This window comes from Pseudorca crassidens, chromosome 16 (genome assembly GCF_039906515.1).
Source record: "Pseudorca crassidens isolate mPseCra1 chromosome 16, mPseCra1.hap1, whole genome shotgun sequence".
Lineage (NCBI taxonomy): Eukaryota > Metazoa > Chordata > Mammalia > Artiodactyla > Delphinidae > Pseudorca > Pseudorca crassidens.
The window spans coordinates 3020001-3040770 of record NC_090311.1 but is presented as its reverse complement, the minus strand read 5'-3'; the positions used below and the strand labels follow the sequence as shown (position 1 = coordinate 3040770).

General features: G+C 46.3%; 2 protein-coding genes across 23 annotated transcripts in view; one reads left to right on the top strand and one right to left on the bottom strand.

Annotated features, from left to right (window-relative positions):
- MGMT (O-6-methylguanine-DNA methyltransferase) overlaps positions 1 to 20770 on the top strand; it is a 351118-nt gene that overhangs the window by 328680 nt on the left and 1668 nt on the right. For 2 of the 7 annotated variants that reach the window (XR_010935693.1, XR_010935692.1), the window contains one exon: positions 10303 to 10435. Coding sequence is in view for 1 of the 7 variants with exons in the window: in XM_067709048.1 (XP_067565149.1) it covers positions 10303 to 10324 (22 nt within the window). In the remaining 6 variants the exon portion in view is untranslated. Of the gene's footprint in view, positions 1 to 10302; positions 10489 to 11261; positions 11487 to 14841; positions 14982 to 15339; positions 15480 to 18920 lie in introns of those variants that run through there. The other 5 variants (XR_010935688.1, XR_010935691.1, XR_010935689.1 and 2 more) reach the window with 5 other exon arrangements.
- The window catches only part of EBF3 (EBF transcription factor 3), a 117817-nt gene continuing 111415 nt past the window's right edge, over positions 14369 to 20770 (bottom strand). For 3 of the 16 annotated variants that reach the window (XM_067709029.1, XM_067709042.1, XM_067709031.1), the window contains 5 exons: positions 19872 to 20060; positions 19279 to 19476; positions 18096 to 18208; positions 17431 to 17508; positions 14369 to 17009 (listed from right to left, as the gene is read on the bottom strand). In XM_067709029.1, the coding sequence (XP_067565130.1) occupies positions 16992 to 17009; positions 17431 to 17508; positions 18096 to 18208; positions 19279 to 19476; positions 19872 to 20060 (596 nt within the window). In that variant the 3' untranslated portion in view covers positions 14369 to 16991. Of the gene's footprint in view, positions 17010 to 17430; positions 17509 to 18095; positions 18316 to 19278; positions 19477 to 19871; positions 20061 to 20770 lie in introns of those variants that run through there. The other 13 variants (XM_067709036.1, XM_067709039.1, XM_067709034.1 and 10 more) reach the window with 10 other exon arrangements.

Here is a 20770-nt window from a genome sequence, read left to right as displayed (position 1 = left end):
ATATATATTTGTTATATATACATGTATGTACGTATCTCACGTTCCCATTTATATGTATTTTTCCCATTATGTTCTTAATTTGTTCACCTGTCGTTGGACACTTTTACCTTGTTCCCAGGTCTTGGCTGTTGTAAATAATGTGGCAGTGAACATGGGAGTGCAGGTATCTCTTCAGAACAGTGACTTCTTCTCCTTTAGATATGTATCCAGAAGTGGAAATGCTAGTAGCTCTATTTTCAATTCTTTGAGGAACCTCCATACTGTTCTCCACAATGGCTGCACCAATTTACATTCCCACCAACCGTGCTCAAGGATTCCCTTCTCTCCACATCCTCACCAGCATTTGTTATCGCCTGTCTTTTTGATGATGGCCAATCTGAGAGATGTGAGGGGACACCTCATTGTGGTTTCGATTTGCACTTTCCTGATGATTGGTAATGTTGAGCATCTTTTCATGTATCTGTCAGCCATTTGAATATTTTCTTTGGAAAAATGTCTGTTTAACTCCTTGGTCCATGTTTTAATTGTATTATTTGGGAGGGGACTGCTATTGAGTTTTATGAATTCCTCATATATTTTGGATATTAACCCCTTATCAGATGTGTTTGCAAACATTTTCTTCCATTCCGTAGGTTGTCTTTTCTCTTTGTTGATAATTTCTTTTGATGGACAGAAGCTTTTTAGTTTGATGTAGTCCCACTTGTTTATTTTTTATTTTCTTGATTGTGCTTTAGGTGTCATATCCAAAAAATCGTTGCCAACACCCATGTCAAGGAAATTTTCCCTATGTTTTCTTCTAGGAGTTTTATGGTTTCTGGTCTTACATTTTAAGTCTTCAATGCATTTTGAGTTAATTTTTGTGAGTGGTATAATTTAGAGGTCTAGTTTCATTCTTTTACATGAGAATTTCCAGTTTTCCAGCACCATTTATTGGAGAGGCTGTCTTTTCCCCATCATATATTCTTAGGTCCTTTCTCATAAATTAATTGACCATATATATGCATGGGTTTATTTCTGGGCTGTCTATGCTGCTCCATTGATGTCTGTGTTTGTTTTTAATGCCATTACCATACTCTTGATTACTATGGCTTTGTAATATAGTTTGAAATCAGGGCACGTGATACCTCCAGCTTTGTTCTTCTTTCTCAAGACTGCTTGGCTCTTTGAGGTCTTTTATCTATACACATTTTAGGATTTTTTTTCCTATTTATTTCTGTAAAAAAAAAAATGCTGTTGAAATCTTGATAGTGACATTTAACCTATAGATGGCTTTGGGTAGTATGGACATTTTAACAATATTAATTCTTCCAATGCATGAACACAGGATATTTTCCCACCTATTTATGTCTTTTTCACTTTTTCTCATCAATATCTTAATAGCTTTCAGTGTAGAGATCTTTCACCTCCTTGGTTTCATTTATTCCTATGTATTTTATTGGTTTTGATGCTATTGTAAATGAGATTGTTTTATTTATTTATTTTTCAGATAATTCATTGTTAGTTTACAGAAGTCCTACTCATTTTTGTGTGTTGATTTTGTATTCTGCAACTTTACAGAATTTGTTGATTAGCTCTAACAGAATTTCAGTGGGGTCTTTAGGGTTTCCTATATATAAAATCATGTCATCTGCAAATAGAGACATTTTTACTTCCTTTTTTTTCCCCAATTCTGATGCCTTTTTTCTTTTTCTTGCCTGATTGCTGTGGCTTGGACTGCCAGAAATAGATATTTTCTTATGTGTTGGTGAGTGAGAGTATTTGGCAATACCTATCCAGATTTAAAGTTCATTTAAAAAGTGAACCAACCTCTGAAAAGGCTATTCCATTTCCAGAGCTACCTATGTGTCAGAAGATGCCTTCATGTTCCTGCATTGAAGCCCAATTTCACCCTGTGTCCAATCCTGTCATAGATATGAATATACCTCATATTATCAATGAACCACTGGAAACTCCTTCCTTCTGATACTTTGTTATATAGAAAAATTAAATTTTATAAAGGTAAAAAATAAAAAATGAACCAACAGTACCACTTCAGGGACTGCTCCATGCAGAAATACTGATTTGTGCACAAAGACATAAATACAAGAATGTTCTCTGTTAGTTTTTTATGTAAACTTGTTATTGAAATATAACGTTATTACTAAGAAACTCAAGAACCATAAGCATTGAGCTCTGTGGCTTTGTACAAAGTAAACATAGCGGAATCCCTTGTACTACCCCACCCAAGGGAACCTCAGTTCTGACCTTTCACACCACTGACTCACATTTTGCCCTTTTGAACTTTATATGAATGGACATCAGATGATGTGTTCTCTTTTGTGCCTGGCTTCTTTCAGTTGACATGACGTTAGTGAGAGTCATCCAAGTGAATGCACATAGTGATGGAAGATTTATTCTCACTGTTGTATAGAATATTTATATTGTGTGAACGTGCCACAGTTTTACTTACTTGTTTTGATCCTGATGGAGGTGTTTCCAGTTTGGGGCTATTAAAAATAGTGCTGCTCAGGGAAATTTCGGGAGGCGATGGATACCTTGGTTACAGTGATGGTTTCACAGACACGTGCATACATCCAAACTCATCAAATTATGTACATTAAATATGTGCATATTTTGTATATCAATTATACCTCAGTAAAGGTGTTAAAATAGTGCTGCTGTTAACATTGCCGTTGGTGTGTTTTAGTGAGTGTGTGTGCACATTTCTGTGGGCGTATGCCTAGCAGTGGGGTTGCTGAGTTGTAACCTTCAGTGTTCAGTAGATAAGTGTCTACCCTAGTATGTGTACCAATTTACACTCCCGCCAGCAGTGCATAAGAGTTCCCATTGATGCACATATTCCCCAAAGCAAGACATTGTCTGTACTTTCATAATTAGCCATTCTGGTGGAGGTGTAGTGGTATCACTTTGTGGTTTAATTTTCTTTTTCCTGATGGTTAATGAAGTTTAGCATCTTTTTTAAATTTATTGGCCATGTGAATATCCGGTTTTTGTGAATTGCCTTTTCAAGTCTTCTGTCCATTTTTCTATTAATCCGTCTGCTTCTACTTATTGATGTTCTTTATATTCTGATATGAGTTCTTTGTCAGTTATATATCTTGCAAATATCTTCTTCCACTCTGTGGCTTACCTTTTTATTCTGTTAAAGGTATCATTTTGAAGAACAGAATTTCTTAATTTTAATGTAGTCAAATTTATCAGTTTTTTATTTTATGGTTGAAGGTTTTGTGTCCTGCTTAGTATATCTCTGCTTGTCACAAGTTTATAAAGATATTCTCCTGTGTTTTCCTCTAAAAATGCTGTTGTTTTATCTTTCACATTTAGCTACAGATCTGTGTGGACTTGGATTTTTGTGTGGTGTCTGAGGTAGGGGTTCAAGGTTTATTTTGTTCGGGAGACAGAGCCAGTTGACTCAGTACCACATGTTGACCCAACCTCACTTTGTCACATGGGTGGTTCTGTTTCTGGACTTTTGATGTATCCTTGTACCAATAACACACTGCATCAGTTATTAGTTTGAAAATAAGCCTTGATAGCTGATGGTCTGAGTTTGCCAGTTTTATGTTTCTTCAAGATTACCTTGATTATCCTTGACCCTTTGCATGCCTGTATAAATTTTATAATCAGCTTGTTAATTTGCACAAAAGTACACCTGCTGATATTTTTATTGTGTTTAATCTACAGATGAATTTTGGGAGAATTTACCTCTTTATACTACTGAGTTTTTTAAAACCCATGAATATAATATATATCCCTGTAATTATTTAGACCTTTTAATCTTTTCTCCATTATGTTTTGTGGTTTTCAGTATACCAGTTTTGAACAACTTTTTAAAAATAATACCTTTAAATTGTTTTCATTGTATACTTTTTGTTGCTATAGCGTTGTTTTCAGTAGCAAAGAATAGGAACCTTTTCAGCAGGGGGCTGGTTAAATAGGTGTGCTTTCATCTCTACAGTAGAGTTCTCTTCAGCCACTGGAAAGAACGGGTTGGATCCCCGTGTGCACCGTCAGGGAAGGTTATTGAGGGAATGCTATGCAGAGCAATATAAAAATGATGATCGTGTTAGGGGTTTTTTTTTTTAATTACATGGAAATGTCTATTTCTAAAGTCCTTAGAACAAGGTCTAAAAAAGAGTGACAGCCCATTGGTAAAAATGTATCTACTTGGCAAGAGGAGAGGTTTAGGCAAAGCTGGGATAAAGGAGGATTAACCTTGTCTTCCCAACCCGTGTTCATTGCTTTTATTTTCACAATAAGCCTGGATTACAAGAAAGCAAGAAAAAATGGATTATTATCTACTTAATGCCTGTCTCGCGTCGGCCCAGGACCTGGACCACAGTGAGGCCTCCGCAAACTCTGGGGCCCATTTGGCCCCAGGGAGGCTGTAGGTCTGACTCAGGAGTTCTTTTCTTGTTGTTCTGTTACTTTGAAGAGGGTATATTATAAACTAACACAAAACCTGTGCGCTATGGAGCAAAACTCTAGTAGATAATGAAAAAAACTGAATTCTCAGCAGGCCAACTTGGACCCATATTAAATCACATATCCTGAGCATAGAAGCAGGTGCCTCAGTCCAGGGTTCCCTTCTCTCTTCTGTGCTGTGGACCCCTGTGTCAGCCTGGCGAAACCCCTACACCCCTTTCTCAGAACTATGTTTTTAAATACATAAAATAAAACATATGCGGTTACAAAGAAAATTAATTCTACTGAATAGTTATCAAAATTTTAAAAAATCAAATCTGTGATATTGTTATATAAGTGCTTCTTCAATATTAAATAACAAGATCTAACAGTGGGTCTCTTAATTACCAGAATTCTGAAGTCATGATAACCATAAACAATCTTTCAGCATCTCTGCAAAAAGTCCCTGGAACTGCTGAAATGACTGTGGTTTGTCGCCTATCTTCATAATGGAAGGAAACGCTAAACTTTGTGGAAGTTAGTGGAAGTAAAGATGGGATTTGTTTCCTGTTCAAGTTCATGGGCCGCCACCGAGGTTGAAGACATGCTGGAGAATACTGTGTCCTTGAAAGTTTGGTTTACAAAAGCTGGGGCGCTGGGGATGCAGCAGTAATCCAAGCAGACAAGCCTCCTCCTCAAGGCTTGTGGTCTGGTGGGTGACAATACAAGTTACTGAAGTAAAGCCTATACTTTAGTGAATGGTGTAAATGCCAAGGGGAAGGATTAAATAAAAGGGAGGGGGAGACATGTGGGTGATGGTTGGGGTGGGGTGTCAATTTTAGATGGGGCAGCAGGGACCCCTCCCTGGGGATGGGGGCAAGACCCCTGTGAGGGGAGCAGAGCAGATGCTTTTGCAGAAGAGAGCTCCAAGGAGAGGTGCGAAGCCTCAGACAGGAGTTTGTGTTCAAGGGATGTATGGTAGTGAGTGCCCTGGAGCTTGGGCAGCTGGAGAGGGAGTGGGGCGTGACCGGTGGCGTGGCTGACTGTGTGTCCTCGTGGCATTGGAAGGGGACCCCTGCGGTGAAGGTGGTCTGCCTTTACTGTTAAAGGGCCCTCTGGCTGCTGTGCTGAAGGAGAGCCGGTACGGGAGGAGAAGCAGCGGGACTGGTTAGGAGGCTCAACCTTGAACAAGGGAAGCGCTGATGCGGCTCAGACCAGGGTGGCAGGAGTGGGATCCATTGAGATTCCTGATATCCGTCTTAACGAGACAAGTTCTAAAGAAATCTGAGAAACAGGGCAATGAGGTTTAAAAAAGTAGGACCGAGTATTCTGGAATGTTTGGAACCTATTGAAACAGTTTTTAAAAACTATCCTTAAAGGAATTTTCTTTTTTCCTTTAAGAAAAATCTAACTTAGGAATGACCCTGGATGAGGCACCCTGTGTATGGGTGTTTTGCGAGCAGCCTTGAGAGGAACGAACCAGGCAGAATGTAGGCCAGGGCTGGGGCAGACCATCCCATCTGGGCCATGGAGGGCCAGACTGGGGCGGGCAGGGACCTGGACCTGCATTGCCTCACCCCAGGCAGGAGTCGAGGGACATGATCTTGACTTCCGTGGCCTGGAGATGCTGAGTAGGGTCCTATGTGACTGCCTCCCCTTCTAAGGTGTGTGGACTCCAAGCGGCCCCTCCCGGGGAGCAGACGGGTGGGAGGGACCCTTGCCCCACACAGGGGCAAGACTGCAAGGAATCCAGTGGTTCCCGTGTGCTGACCTGGGACTTGAGTCCTAGCAGCTTTCTCCAGGAAATACAGTTTCCCCAGAAAACCAAAAACCTTAAGAGTAGTTCTCAATGGAAAGCAATACTGTTTTTTTTTTTTTTGATGCTTTGATACAACCACAAGACTTTTTTATAACAATTTATTGAAAAGTAATTCACATACCATACAATTCGCCCATTTAAAATGTACAATTCAGTGGTTTTTAATATATTCACAGATACGAACAACCATCACCCCAGTCAATCTTAGAATGTTTGTATTGTCTCAGGAAGAAACCCCCCCCCATGTCTCTGTAACTGTCATCCCCTAACCCCTCATGTGCCGCAGGTCTAAACAATCACTGATCTACTTTCTGTCTATGTGGATTTGCCTGTTCTGGACATTTCCCATAAATGGAAACATACAGCGTGGTTTTTTGTGACTGGCTTCCTTCACTTAGCGTAATGTTTGCAAAGTTCATCCATGTTGTAGCATGTGTCAGCACTTCATTCCCCTTATGGCTGAAGAATATTTCATCGTATGACTATACCAAATTTTAAAAATCCATTCATAATTTACATTGGGTTATTTATACCTTTTGGCTGTTATGAATAATGCTGCCATGAATGTTCACGTGCAAGTTTTTGCATGAATGTATTTTCGTTTCTCTTGGGTGTGTCCCTAGGAGTGGAAATACTGGTAACTCTGTTTTTAACCATTTGAGAAACCTCTGGACTGTTTAAAGTGGCTGCACCATCTCCTGCCAGCAGTTATATGAGGGTTCTTATTTCTCCACATCCTCGTCAACACTTGTGTCTGTCTGACTTTTTCATTATAGCTATCCCAGTGGGTGTGAAGTGGAATCTTATTATGGTTTTGATTTGCAATTCCCTGATGACTGGTGGTGTTGAGCGTCTTTTCATGTGTTTATTGGCCATCTGTGTATTTTCTTTGAAGCAATGTCTATTCACATCGTTTGCGCAATTTTAAATTGAGTCATTTGTCTTATTATTATTTGTAAGTGTAAATGTTCTTTCTATACTCTAGATACAAGTCCCTTATCAGATATATGATTTTCAAGTATTGATAGTTTCTCCCATTCTGTGGGTTGTCTTTTTACTTCCTTGATAGTGTCTTTTGAAGCATAGGTGTTTTTAGTTTTGATGAAGTCTGTTTTATCCATTTTTTTCTTTTGTGACTCATGCTTTTGGTGTCACATCTATTGTGTCTTGTACAGTTGCCAAATTCGTGTCACATTCATTGTCAAATCTGAAGTCATGAAGATACTCCTGTGTTTTCTTCTAAGAGTTTTATAGTTTTAGCTCTTACCTTTAGGCCTTTGCTCCATTTCGACTTAATTTTTGTATATGGTGTGAGGTAAGAGTCCAGTTTCATTCTTTCACTTTGTGGCTCTCCCATTGACCATTTGTTGAAGAGACTATTCTTTTCACATTGAATCATCTTGGCACCCTTGCTGAAAATCAGTTGGCCATAGATATGTAGGATTATTTCTGGACTCTCAATTCTGTTCCATTGATCTGTATGTCTAGCCTATGCCAGCACCATACTGTCTTGATTTCTGTTTCTTTGTAGTAAGTTTTAAAATAGGAAAGTGGGAGTCTTCCAACTTGGTTCTTCTTTTGCAAGATGGTTGGCTGTTTGGGGTCCTGTGCAATCAATACCGTATGAACTTCAGGATCACCTTGTCGGTTTCTGTGAAGAAGCCAGCTGTGATTCTGAAAGGGGCTCCATTGAATCTGTAAGTTAATTAAGGAGCATTGTCATCTTAACAGTATTGTCTCCTAGTCCATGGACATGGGATGCTTTCCATTTACTTAGATCTTTTCAAGTTTCTTTCAGGGATAAAGACCTTTCATAAGTCTTTCTGAAGGCATCTCGAGGACTTCTGGACAGCTGATCTTTTCAGAATGCCTGCTCTACCAACTCCCTGCAAGAGCGGGTGCAGAGTTCAAGGTCTCTACCTTGTCTGTGGCATTGATGCAGACTGAGGTGAACAAACCCGAGGTGTTAGATGGAAGGGAATTGGGTTTGGCTTTTGTTTCGACCTTTAAAGGCCCTCCTGCCTCCTGCAAGTCCCAGCCCTCACCAGCCACCCAGACAGATGGCTTCTCATCACTGCATCTTACTGCTATTTCAGAGGTCCTAGGAGTTCTCATGACTTTGATTTTAACACTGCCTCTTCCTTTGTGCCTGAAACTATTCCTCTCTTTCTTACAGCTGGGGAGTCATTGTATCTTAGCGTCCCCAACCATCCTGGTTTGCACTTTGCGTGTGTGAGGGGGGAGTCGCTTCATTTACCGTGTGCATATCCACACACTCAGCACAACTCATGGAAAAGACCACCCTTCCCCATTGCACTGCAGTGTCACTTTTGTTACAGATCAGATGACCGTGTGCGTGGAGTCTGCTTCTGAACTTTATATCCATTAGGTCGTTTGTCTAGTCTCGTTCCAGCACCCCACTGTCTGAATTACTGTAGTGTCATAAGAAATCTTCTTTGCACAGTGTTAGGGACTGAATGTTTGTGTTGCCCCCGCCCAGTTCATATGTTGAAGCCCTAACCCCCAACGTGGTGGTATTTGGAAGAGGGGCCTGAGATTACACTGACTTTATAGATCATTTTAGGGAGAATTGGCATCTTTTCAGTACGTAGTTTTCCAATCCATGAATATGGTGTATGCGTCCATTTATTAAGATTTTCAAAAATTTCTCTCAACAATTTTATGGTTTCCTGTGCAGACATCTTGCATAACTTTGGTAGCTTTCTTTCTAGCTGTTGATATTTTTACAATATTGTAAACTGTATCATTTTAAAAATTCCAATAACTGTCATTGTTATAGAAATATGGTTGTATATTGACCTTGTATTCATCAGTCTTGCTACATTTCACTTATTAAATTTAATACTTTTTAAGTTCTTTTAGTTTTTTTATAACACTAACTTTAAAATAATTTTTCTCCCTAATTTGGTCAATAATGGTTTGGTTGCAAACAACAGAAATCCCTTCAAGGAAGTTCAAGTAAAAGTGAAGTTAGTATCAGACCCCAAAAGATGCTGGGAAAGCCAGGAGCCAGGGAGTTGAGCTGGGATTCATGGGAATCTCTCCCTGAGGTCCTGTCTCTCTTGACCCTGTGGCCGCAGGCTCCACCCCTCCGTGCACCTCTCCAGTCCTGCACTCTCAGAGGGTGGACCCGCTTCCTGGTCTCTGGTCTCCTGCCACTATGTCAGTCTCAACTCTACTTCCACGTGGCCTTGTGACGCCAATACCCGCAGTACATCCGGCCTCAGTGTCCTAGGACAACTGGATTGTCTCCAGACGAGGTGCCCTTTGCCTCCTTACTGGCAGCAAGAGGCAGGGTGGTGAGTCGGTAGCACAGGAGGGTTTTCCCCGGGACCCTGCATGTCTGTTTGGCAGAAAACTTGGAAAGCATGCATGTAACATGAAGCTTTCACCTCCCAAGTATGCCTGCTGTTGCTGTAATTCTAATATTCTTTCCAAATACATATGTCTTTCCTTCTTACCTTCTCGCTACATAGGAATTTACAAATTCGAATTATGTATTACAGTATTATATGCTTGCTTTACTTAATTTTATGTCATTACTATTTACCATTTCATTAAATGTACTTCAAAAACATGATCTTAATAGCTTAATAGAATATACAGTATTCGATTATATGGCTATACCATAATTCAATGAACAATTCCTATTTTTAGAATTTTGGGTTCTTTACAGTTTTTTATTTAAATAAATATTACTATGGTGAGCAGTCTTGCACTTAAAGTCTTGTCTAATCTCTGATCATTTCCTTAAGATTGATTCCTGGAAGTGGAATTGGTGGGTCAAAGAATATGAACATTGTTAAGTCTCTTGATACAATGTCAAATTTATTTCTAGAAGGGTTGCACTGGTTTGCTCTTCTTTCTACAACTCTAAGAATGCCCATTTCTCCATCAGGAGGATTGAGTATTAGCTTTTAAGAAAAATCTTTTCTAATTTAATACGTGAAAAAACTTTTTCATCTCACTTTAATTTGATACGCAGTTTTAAGAGAGGGTATGTTTTCCCAGTTTACTGATCACTTGTACTGACTGTGAATTTGCCCATTTTTCTCCAGAATGTCCATCTACTCTTGCTGATTTGCAAAACCTCATCGCATACTGAGAAGGTGAACCCTTTGTGGCAGGACACTTTCTGTCTCCCCTGGTGTCTGCAGCCCCATGCCAGCCTGGGTCCTGCTGGTCCCATAGTCGTGGAAGAAGGCAGTGAAGAGCTCGGTCCCTTGTAGGAGGGAACGTGTCAGGTGAGTGAGCTGTGGTCCATGGCCACCATCAGCACGGCGGTGGGTGTGGTCTGAGGGGCAGGGTGATGCGTGCTGTGCCGGTGTTTGCTTCTGATCCTTCGTTTCTGTTCTGCCCAGTGCCTCTGACTGTTGTGGTTCATTCTGACTCTACCACCCAGACCTTCTCCGTTCATCATGTCCTTGTCCTGTCCCCATTGTCATCTGGAATGGTGACAAGCTTTTACTGCCCCCTGGCTGGGTGTTGGCCAAAGGGCTCAGCCCTTGCAGTCCAGTCCCTCTGGCACTGCCTCGGTGGCCCCAGCCTGTCCCTTTCCTGTCCGTGCGCCGGGTGAATGGCTCCCCTGCCTGCACTGCACATGCCACGTGGACCCAAGAGGCACTGGGTACACACAGGCGTCCAGTTTCCCCAGCCATGTGGGTCCACCTGTGGACCATGAGGTGACCTGAGAACAGCAGGGATGAAGCACTCGGGAGCAGCTCTTTGCCGGCCTCCTGTATGTTGCAAAGGCCCCGGGGACATGAGCCTCTGCCCTTGGTTTCGGGTCTGTGAACCGGTGACATTGGTTGTATCCTGAGCTCCAGCTGATACTGGGCCGGACAGACCAGTTTCCATCTCGCAGCCTGTCCAGGTGGCCTGGCTGAGCCAGGCCCCTCGAGCCCTGGGGCACGTGCCCTCCTGACTTGGCTGGGAGGGAGGTATGGTGGTTCTCACTCCATCCAGATGGCCTCGCTCGCTCTTCCTCCCTCTCTCTCTCTCTCATTAATTCCTGAAGGTCTCTGAAGCCTAAATCGGGAAAAAACAGAGGGTTTGGAGACAGGAGACTTTGTTTGGCATCGGGCCCTGGTCCTTCCAGCCTTGTGACCTTGGGCCGGTCACCTGCCCCCTGCAAACTGAAGTGTTGTCACCCGAGAGAGGGGAGCCAGATCCAGCACAGAGCCCCATGGGTCGGCCAGACAGGATCCTGTGACAGGTGTCCCTCGACCCTCCGGTGCCACATGTGAGTGAGGCACGATGCTTATCTGCTATTTGGAAAGGTGTTGGGTATTCTGCTCGCTGAGAAATTGTATTTTAAGAGGTGGTTTCTGAGGAATCTTGAATCACAAGTGATGTTCACTTCTGTGCTGAAGTAGTGACTACCCCGATCTTGTCCGGAGCCCCATCCTTCCGACACACCCACACTAAGTCCCAGATGCTCGGTGGTTCACCGCAGCCTCGACCGGGTGCCCTCGATGTAGAGATAGGAAGGTGAGGAAAGCACGGCCTTGGCTCGTCCTCAGAAAACCCAGAGTCCTTCCAGGGTACAACAGGAGACCCCTGGGAGAACTCCCAGGGCAGGCTGTGCTCAGGAGTGAACGCTTGGGCTCCGACTGGATGGCCAAGTGGGACTGGCCGCGTTTTCTCTCCACCCCACATCGTAAGCTCTTGGGGTGTAGGGCATACTCCACGTGGCTCCACGTGGGGTGACACAGAGCAGATCCAGGGCGTGGCGGGTACGAACCAAAACTCACTGCAATCCCAAGAGAACGTGTCTCTGTTGGCCGCCCTCAGCGGATCATGACTGCAGACCTAGAAATCACTGTGGGTTCCGCCGAGGATGTCCCCGGGTTAAGCCTCAGCTGGACTCAGAGCTGACGGGCACCTGCTGCTGTCGTGGGTCCACTTTGCCAGACCCGGGCGGTGGGGAGACCGCGTCTGAGTCTGCACGGGGTCCAGAGCCTATCCGTTTGTCCCCAGGCCGGGGGCTGGGAGCCATGTGCGTGCTGGCTCCCCAGACCCGGACCGGCAGCCCCGCTCCCCGTGAAACCCACAGCCCTATACTGGGGATGACAAATGACCAAAAAATCAATTTGTAATCTGATTGGAGGTTTTTGATTTCCTCTGATGAGTTTAAATTTCATTAAAAGCAACCTTATTCCAACATAAAAGGAATCCTTGAAGGGTAAAGCAGGGGATTGTCTCACCGAGTATAAAGCATCCCGACTCCTTTGTGTGATTTATTCATCGCGTTAATTGTGAGGGCCAACCCAGGGTGTCCGTTGGCAGCTGTGCCGTTATCAGGGCCTGGGATCGGCCGGGCGGGCTCAGAGCACAAGGACTCACATTCAAAACTCGCTCTCTGGCATATTGACACTTGAGTTATCAACAACTCTTATTATCTGCTGGGAGGGAGCTGGCAGCTCCTGGGGACAGAAGGAGCCACAAATCCCGCCGCAGCCGCCCCTCTGCATTCTCTTAATTGTGTGTATTCTCTGGAAAAAGTGATCATCGCAGCCTCTTGTCTTGATGAGAAATTGACATTTTCTGAGGACTTCTCTGGGTGCCGGGCGGGGAGATAAGGCCGGGGCTGTTTTGGGGGAGGGCGGGCGCCCCTCCTTTCGGGGGCCTCTTTATTGCCCCCGTTGACCCGCTTGATGAGTATGGATTTCATGAGGTCTTTTTCAGCATTTGAACTATAAAAGGTTCAGAATGACACCACCCCTTATAGACAAAAGATAACCTTGCCCTTTGAATATATCGATTCTTTATTAACTAGGCTGTTTAATGCAATGAAATGAGGCATTAGATTGAAGCCCATTTCAAGTGCTTTGAATAATCTTTAAAAGCTTGGAAGACCCTGGAAGGTGGCCTGACAGTAATTGGCACACATTTGGCGAGAATGCAGTTCTCAGTTCGGATTCAAAACACAAACATAAAATAATTTCCCTCCCCGCTGGTCACAGGGCCCAGGCGAGCAGCTCAGAGCGGCAGCCCCTGCCACGCCCCTGAGCAGGCATCGCTGGTACCGGCTCAGAGTGGGGAAGGAGGTGAGGTTGGTGCCCAGCACGCAGGGGAATTGGGGGGGGAGGGGCTGGCTGCAGCCTTGTACCCCATGAGCCTCTTTCTTCGCTGTCTCTTTAAGGCTGAAACGAGAATGCAGTCAGAGAAACCTGATTGTCATTGACAGGAGAAAAAGGTATTCACAAGTTTCTTTATGTTTTGGATAATCATTCCCTGTTTTGCTCAGCAGAACAAGTAATTAAGATGACATTTGTGAGTACTAATTTGGATCACACTTATGTGTATGTGTTGGAGAGCTGCAAGCCAAAACATGCAAAACCAGCCTTTCATTGAGGAGCAAATGAAAACTACAGAATGAAACGGAGTGGTGCTGCTGAAAAGGCACAGGAGCTGAGCACAGCTGCAAAAATCAGAGCCCCGGTGCTGACGGCGCATCTCATTAGAGCCCTGCCGTTGGCCACACCTCCGTGCTGCCCAGGGGCCGGCGCAGTGCATGGGGCCTGTCACACCACGGCCGTGGACCTGCCGTTGGCGACGGTGTCCCTCAGGTCAGGGTTCAGTGGCACTGGTGTCCGGAGCCCTGGTGCCTGCCCGTCCAACCGGAGCTTTCTGAGCTGGATCTTGTCCCGGTGGAGCACGGTGACAGGGACAGAGGAGCACATGTCTGGAGTAGCCAGAATGCTTGCCCTCTACCTGCCAGTCCTCCAGTTCAGAGGCAGGGGCTGAGGCAGGAGGGCCTGGAGCAGGGGTGGGGGTGACCAAGCCCCCAGCGAGTCTCGAGACTGTCTATGGGCCACAGTGCTGCTGTGGCCCCCAGGTCTGACCCACAGTCGTGTTCCCATGTGCCGGCGGGCGTGCAACACACGTACAGGTGGCCCCTCTGGGGACCAGAGGCATCTGAGTAACTACAAGGAACTCTCCGTGCGGCTTAGATGAGCGTTTGAGGGCAGATAACCTTGGAGAAGGTTCTTCTATGAACCATTTTCATCCTGGCCAAGGGAGCTCTGGGAGTGCAGATCAACCCCACCCACCCGGCCAATGTAACTGTTGCGTGTTGAGCAAAGCCATTTTAATAATCAAAACAGATCAAATTACCCAAAGTGAAATTCACAGACAAGAAATACTTTAATTAAATATTGTGTAAAATGAACATTTTTATACAGTTAAATATCTGAAAAAATGTACAGATAAAACAATCTTATTGTAGGGTTTTTAACAGTAAAATCTACCATTTAGTGGAGCGCTCAGTTTTGAGACGATGAAGCCATGAGGGCGACTAATTAATCTAAAACACAAACCAAGTGCAGGGACAAGGAGACTTGCGAATGTCCTTAACGTGTACACGTGAGCTCATTTTTAGGTCAAACCCTTACTTATACAAAATAAAACGGAGGCAACAGAGTTCCAGAGTGACTCCTCAGGCTGGTCGCAGGGCCAGAGTGTGACCCGCTAACCCCTGGGGACGTTCTGATCCTTTGATTTAGTCCCTTGAATGGACACTTTCTTAAGTCCTGCATTGTTTTGTTTTGGTTTCTGTCAAGAAAAAATTTTAAAGTCCCTCCTTTTTGTTTTAGATTTGATTTCTGCTGCAGTTTGCAAACCGTTTGCTGTGCTGTGTCTGCAAAGGGAAAAAAGAAACGACCCTCTTGGTCTCACGGCAGGTTTGGCACTAACAGGTACAGTGTCTGAAGGAGGTCATTATCCAGTTTAAAAAGTACAGACAGTGCTGCTGGGTTCTGACCACAAAAAACGTATTGTTAAAAAGGAATTTTAAACGAGGGGTGATTGTGGGTCCCCTGAAACCTCTCTGAGTCGGAGGTGGGCTTGGGAGGACACAGGACACAGCAGAACCAGATGCAGAAAGGAGCGACACAGGGGTCTCCGGGTGTGTGCGTGTGCGTGTTTTACACCGTAAATCTCCAAATGAAATACTGATTAACAATTGTGGGGTAAGCCTGTGATCAAACAGCACAAAGGTTCTTTAAAGAAGTCCACTTTTAAGGCATCAGAGAAGTTAATGTGGCAAACATTTTCATTAAAACATCAGAAGTAAATTTTATTTTAAACTTTAGGCCTCTGAATTTTTCCAGTAAACACAGTTCAGCTATGTGGCAAAGTCATGGGTGGCAGCTGAAATGACTTTTTACATTCTACAAAAAAAATAAAACAGAAGGAGGACACAGCCCCAACGGTGTCGCCTCTTCGTGGCCGCTCCACATGCACGGAATCTACGCGGGTTTGTCACAGCGGGTGGCACCGTTTTGTTGTGACTATACAACGAACTTTTTTTTCTTCAAAAGTATTTGTTCAGATAACTTAAAAATAATATAAAAATAAACAATGAATTTGACTTTTCCTCAAAAAAACAAAAAAAGGACGGAAAGTCTAAACAAACAATAGCAAATTTTGGAAGTACAAATGAAATGCAAGGATGTTGGTTCACTGAACGAAACAGATCAAACAGTTCTTGGCTTTAATGCTCTTCCCCAGCATCACAACACCAGGCCATGATCAAAAACCAACGCAGACAAGAAAAAAAAAGGAACTGAAAATGGTGGGAAAAGCAGTGTACAAAATTTCAAAGATAAATACAATATTTATAATTGATATGTTACAAAATAAAGTCCCTTAGCAACAGCAAGTGTTCATGGAAAAGTAAGTAAGTGTTGAATGGAGACCATTTTATTCCTTATAAGACGCATAAGGAATAAAACTCGTTTTTTTCCCCTAAATATTTAAGTGGATCTGAAAAAAATTCAAGACAAGTGTATAAATATTTAGCTACAACTTTGGCAAAATCACAAAAGTCTACAATTTTATAACCACATACAAAACACATCAGGGAAGAAGGATCTAGAAGTCAAAAGGACAATTTCTGGTACAAGAAACATGGACCTCACAGTAGCCTAAGAATGCAATAGTATACAGTGCTAGCAAAAGTTGAAAAAAATGTCGCAGATCACACTTGCTTAAAACAGGAAGCTCTAGCAGTGGGAGAATATTTTAACCAACAGACAGTAGCATTTTTTTTTTCCTCTGTCAGTGTGCTTGTTGAAGGCAAGAGAATTCAATATCAAAGTTACAATTTCTAACTACAATAAGTTACAAAGTTCCGTTTCATTAAGATGAAGTTAAGCAACGATAAACCCTCCCTCCCCCCCCCCCCGCCACCCCAATTCTCCTACTCATATAGTCTTCCTTTCTTCCAGTTTGATGGCTCAGACCTCCTTGGCCCCCTTTTGTCACCACAAAAAAATATTTCACATTATAGAGATACACAACCATTGTGAATCTAAGTATGAGTACAGAAAAATGTTTGGAGGCGTTTTTCATCAGTGTTTCATGATCATCAAAATGGTGCATTCACAAAGTTTCTCCCAACACATAGCAAGTACTAGACAGAGCCAAGACGGAGTCAGAAACTTTATACAAAATAGGCATCGCTTTGTTCTCCTTATTCTTCAGGACTGAGAAATGTGAAAATATGAGAAAAGTTCAGTCAGTAAAATGGAATTGTTCATGAAGAAGTACGTCGTTTGTGTGTTGATTCTTAATAGTTTAAATAAAATCTTTAAACAAAGTCTTTTGTAGCATTTCAACCGCTGCTGATGTACTGAAGACACGGTCTCCATCAGCACCTCTTATGTACTAACGTGTCCCCTGAAGTCCGTCCTTGGATGCTGGGCGCGGCGGGAGGTAACAAGCGCCCCTCACATTGGCGGGACTACCAGCCCAGACATAGCTGAAAGAGAGAGGGGGCAGGTCAGGGGCGCCTCTCACCGGGGTGGGGGGCTGGGGGGGGGGCCCTCCCTGGGCTTCGGTCGGCAGTGACAGTGGGTCTGCACAATCTCCATTAACCAGCCGTGGGCTCGGTTAAGGCACCCACTTCAGGGGGTGTGGGGTGCTCGTGGGGGACAGGTCCCCGGGGTCCTCGCCTGGCAAAGGGAAAGGCTCTGGCCTTTCCGGGTGTGAAAGGGCCCTGCCCACACACGTCAGTGGCTGGCTTATAGCAGACGGAGGCCCAGACCCCCCCCAGGAGGCCACCTCCGTCGACAGATGCCGAACCAACCCGGTCACTTCTGTGACGCCAGCCAAGGCCAGCTCTCGGGCTGCTGGGACCCGGGCACAGCTCTCGCTCCCTAAGTCAGTCAAACTGGACACACCTCGGGTTCCCCTCTGCTCTCAGCCCCTGCCTTGGACCTTCCGCTGATCGTTCTGTATCGTAATGGTGAGTCGCGGACCTGCCAAGATCAAAGCCACTCACAGCCCACCTGGTTGCAATCTCAGGGCCAAGGGCCCTCAAGAGACACAAGTCACGGCTCCACCATAGGGAGCGCGTCCTTCCTCTTCTTGGAGGGAAAGAGAAACTTGGGCCAAGATGCCAAGTGCAGCAGGTGCTTCCCAGTGAACTCTGGGTACAGATGTCATCTAAAATCTTGTAACTTTAGTGTTGTTCAATTTTTGTCAGAGTGATCATTCTCATTAACTTATGTATAACATATTAATACGTCTGTTCACGTAGTGATGGGAGCTTCAATTTCTCAGTTCATTAATTTCAGCGCTATTAATTTATCTCCGACTCACCGTTACAACTTTATGGTTTGGAAGAGCTGTGTGTGTGCACACGGCTTACGTGGCGCCACCTCTCGATGGGCCCTGGCACCGGGTGGACGGCGGGCGGGGCCGTGGCACCCGGCCACCCGCCTCTTAAGTGCCTGTGGTCTGGTGACCGCTGCTGGCTTGCAGGCCAGTCGGCGGCCCTTCGGGGCTGGGCGTCCCTCTCACGCTAACAGGTGTTGTGCAGACAATTATTTCAAATCACTGATACCTTTCCAGTTCCTTTTTTGAGCATTAGTTCATCAAAGTGAAATATGCCACCGACTTCACAAAAGGGCCAGTTTGTCTTCTCCACGGTAGCGTCCTCAGCACCCAGCAGAGAGCCTGGCACATAGTAGGCGCTCAGTAAATACTGGTTGAATGGATTCATTTTTTTAAAGGAGTAACTGGATTTGGTTTTCACCGGGAGGAGCATATACCAAAGGTGGTGTCTGAAAGAGGCCAGATGACGGCCACTTAATTAATTTCAGAGCCTGTGGGCCTCAGTCAGTCACCGAGAGCCACGTGCAAGCTCACGGGGCCTAGGGGCCCTCACGCAGCCCCGCCTGCCACTCGCACCACCGGCCACTGCCCAGAGGGCCCCAGCACTGGGCGGGCGCTGGGTGCCCGCTCCGCGCGGCCCCATCTGTGGGCAGCTGTGCCAGGCGGGGCCTCCCGCTGCCCTTGGGCGGGACCTTCTCCCTCTCGCGTCTTTGAAGGAAATCTCCTGGAAAACCAACTCCCGTGCAGCACTGGTGCACGCACAGCCCCGGGTCTAGGTGCACGCGCCCTTCCGAGGACAACGCAGCCTCGTGCGCCCCGTGGTCCGTTAGACCAGGTTGCGAATAAAGGCTCAGGCTCGGGACAGTGAGAACGGGCCAGTTTCAGAGGTGGGCGCTGCAGGCGGCACCATGACCCACCACCCCAGGCCTGAGGCTGTCCCACTGCCTTGTGAGTCAGGGGAGCGACAGGCTTGCACCTGCCCACGCTCTGGGCTGAACGGGACGCAACCTGGGCCCCGCTGCCTTCACCACGGCCCGTTTTCCTTCCCTTGCAGGTTCCACTCCCTGCAGGTATGGGCCGCTTTACCGTGAGGCCACTTAAGTCACGTTGGAAGGATGAGGAAACGGGTTTCATCCACCAAGAGGAAGAATCCGGTTGTGGGGACTGAACGAGGGGGGGGTCGTTTCCGGGAGCACCGGGTTGGGGGGTGGGTGTCGCACTGCGGCAGACGAAGGAGAACATGCAACAGCCAGGGCCGCCCTGCCGGCAGCCCGCGGGTGGGCCCGGGGGAAGGTCGGAGTTCCCGCCCCCCAGGGAGAGCCCCTCACTCCAGCCCTGCGGCCCAGCCTGGCCTGCCCCGGGGCCCTCCGGGCGCTCCCAGGCCACGGCCTCAGGCCAGCGCGCACCCTCACCTTGCAGTCCGTTCCCGTTGGCGCTGGTGCAGGAAGGAGGAGGGGAGGCTTGGGGCCGGACCACGGGCGCGAAGGCGCTCTTTTGTTTCACTGCAGAGATGACATTGGCAGGTGAGAATGAGAAAATGCCGTGTGTACTGCTACAGTTTGAAGGGAGGGTGACCGAAGAGGCTGCCATGGTAGGGCTGGACGGCACTACTGCAACAAAGCAAACATGGTCAGGACGCGCGACGCCGGGCACGGCCACACGACAAAGAGAGCTCCAGGGCCTCGCCTGGAGCGTCGGGCCAACAGAGCAAGCACGAGATGTTTCTGGCTTGGCCACTCTCTGGATAACAGGCAAACTCTCGCGTTGGACTTTTCGTTTCCAATTGGGCGGCCCCATTTGGTGCCGATTTTGTTTGGGTTTCCAATGTGACCGCGTGGGGCCCGTTTTAGGTCAATTTACTGTCGTCACGTGGACGCCCAGCCTCCAGAGCCACCCTTCCTTTTATCCAGTAGCTCACACCACAGAACATCCAAGCAACGCACACATTTGACTTTGCAGCGAATATGAATCTGTGTGATGACGGGTGACAAAAACAGACACTTACTGCCGTAGGGAGAGTTAGCGGAGGAGCCATTAAGAAATCCAGGCGAGCCCGGGACCCCTAGATTGGCCACGGCGCCACTTCCATATCCGTTCATGCTAGTGCTGACTGTGCTGTAATTGGACTGCTGGGGAGTACTGCTGGGGACGTATCCTCGCGGGGACACGCTGCTTGTATTGCGACTGTAGCCGACTGTTAAAATCCCCCCCCGGCCAAAAATAACATGATTATCAGGGAGAGACACTTGGGGGGGGTTTCCCCGCAAACCTCTATCATCTATTGAACGCTTTTAATTGACCGTATGCTTTCCTCCAGCCCCAGCGCCTCTCGCCAGCTCAAATAACCTTGTCACGCCAGCCCTGCTCGAGCATCCTCGCCGAGCCCCGTCCTGTCTCCGGCGGCCTCGGCAGCCGGCCCAGGCGCACTTCGATCTAACCGTCAGCGGCTTTCACGTGCCTCTTTAGAAGCAATTATCAACGGCGCGATTCCTGGGCCGTCCCCCCGCGCTAGGTGAGCTTTCGGCCTCTGCAGACCTTCAAATGCCACGGCTGACAAGGAGAGCTGTTTGTGGCCGTAAGTCCCCAGGAAAGGCTGTTCTGAGGCCTTCATGTCTACGGCTGCTATTTCTGTCGGCGTGGGGAGGGGAAGCAGGAACCTCGCTCCCGCCGTGGGGTGAGGGTGAGCGGAAGCCGAGCGGCGTACGGGGAGGCGTTTTCTGAGATCACGGCCTGCACGGGCTTTAGAGCGGCCGGAAAAGGATAAGGTGCGGGCGGGGAGCCAGCGCTTCTCTCCGGGTGCTCCTTCCAGTCTCAGAAACCAAGTCCCACCCCCGACCCCTGTGCAGCGCATCCAGGAAGGGTCCGCGGCTCCCTACGTCACAGCTCTCCTAGGGCTTATCCCAG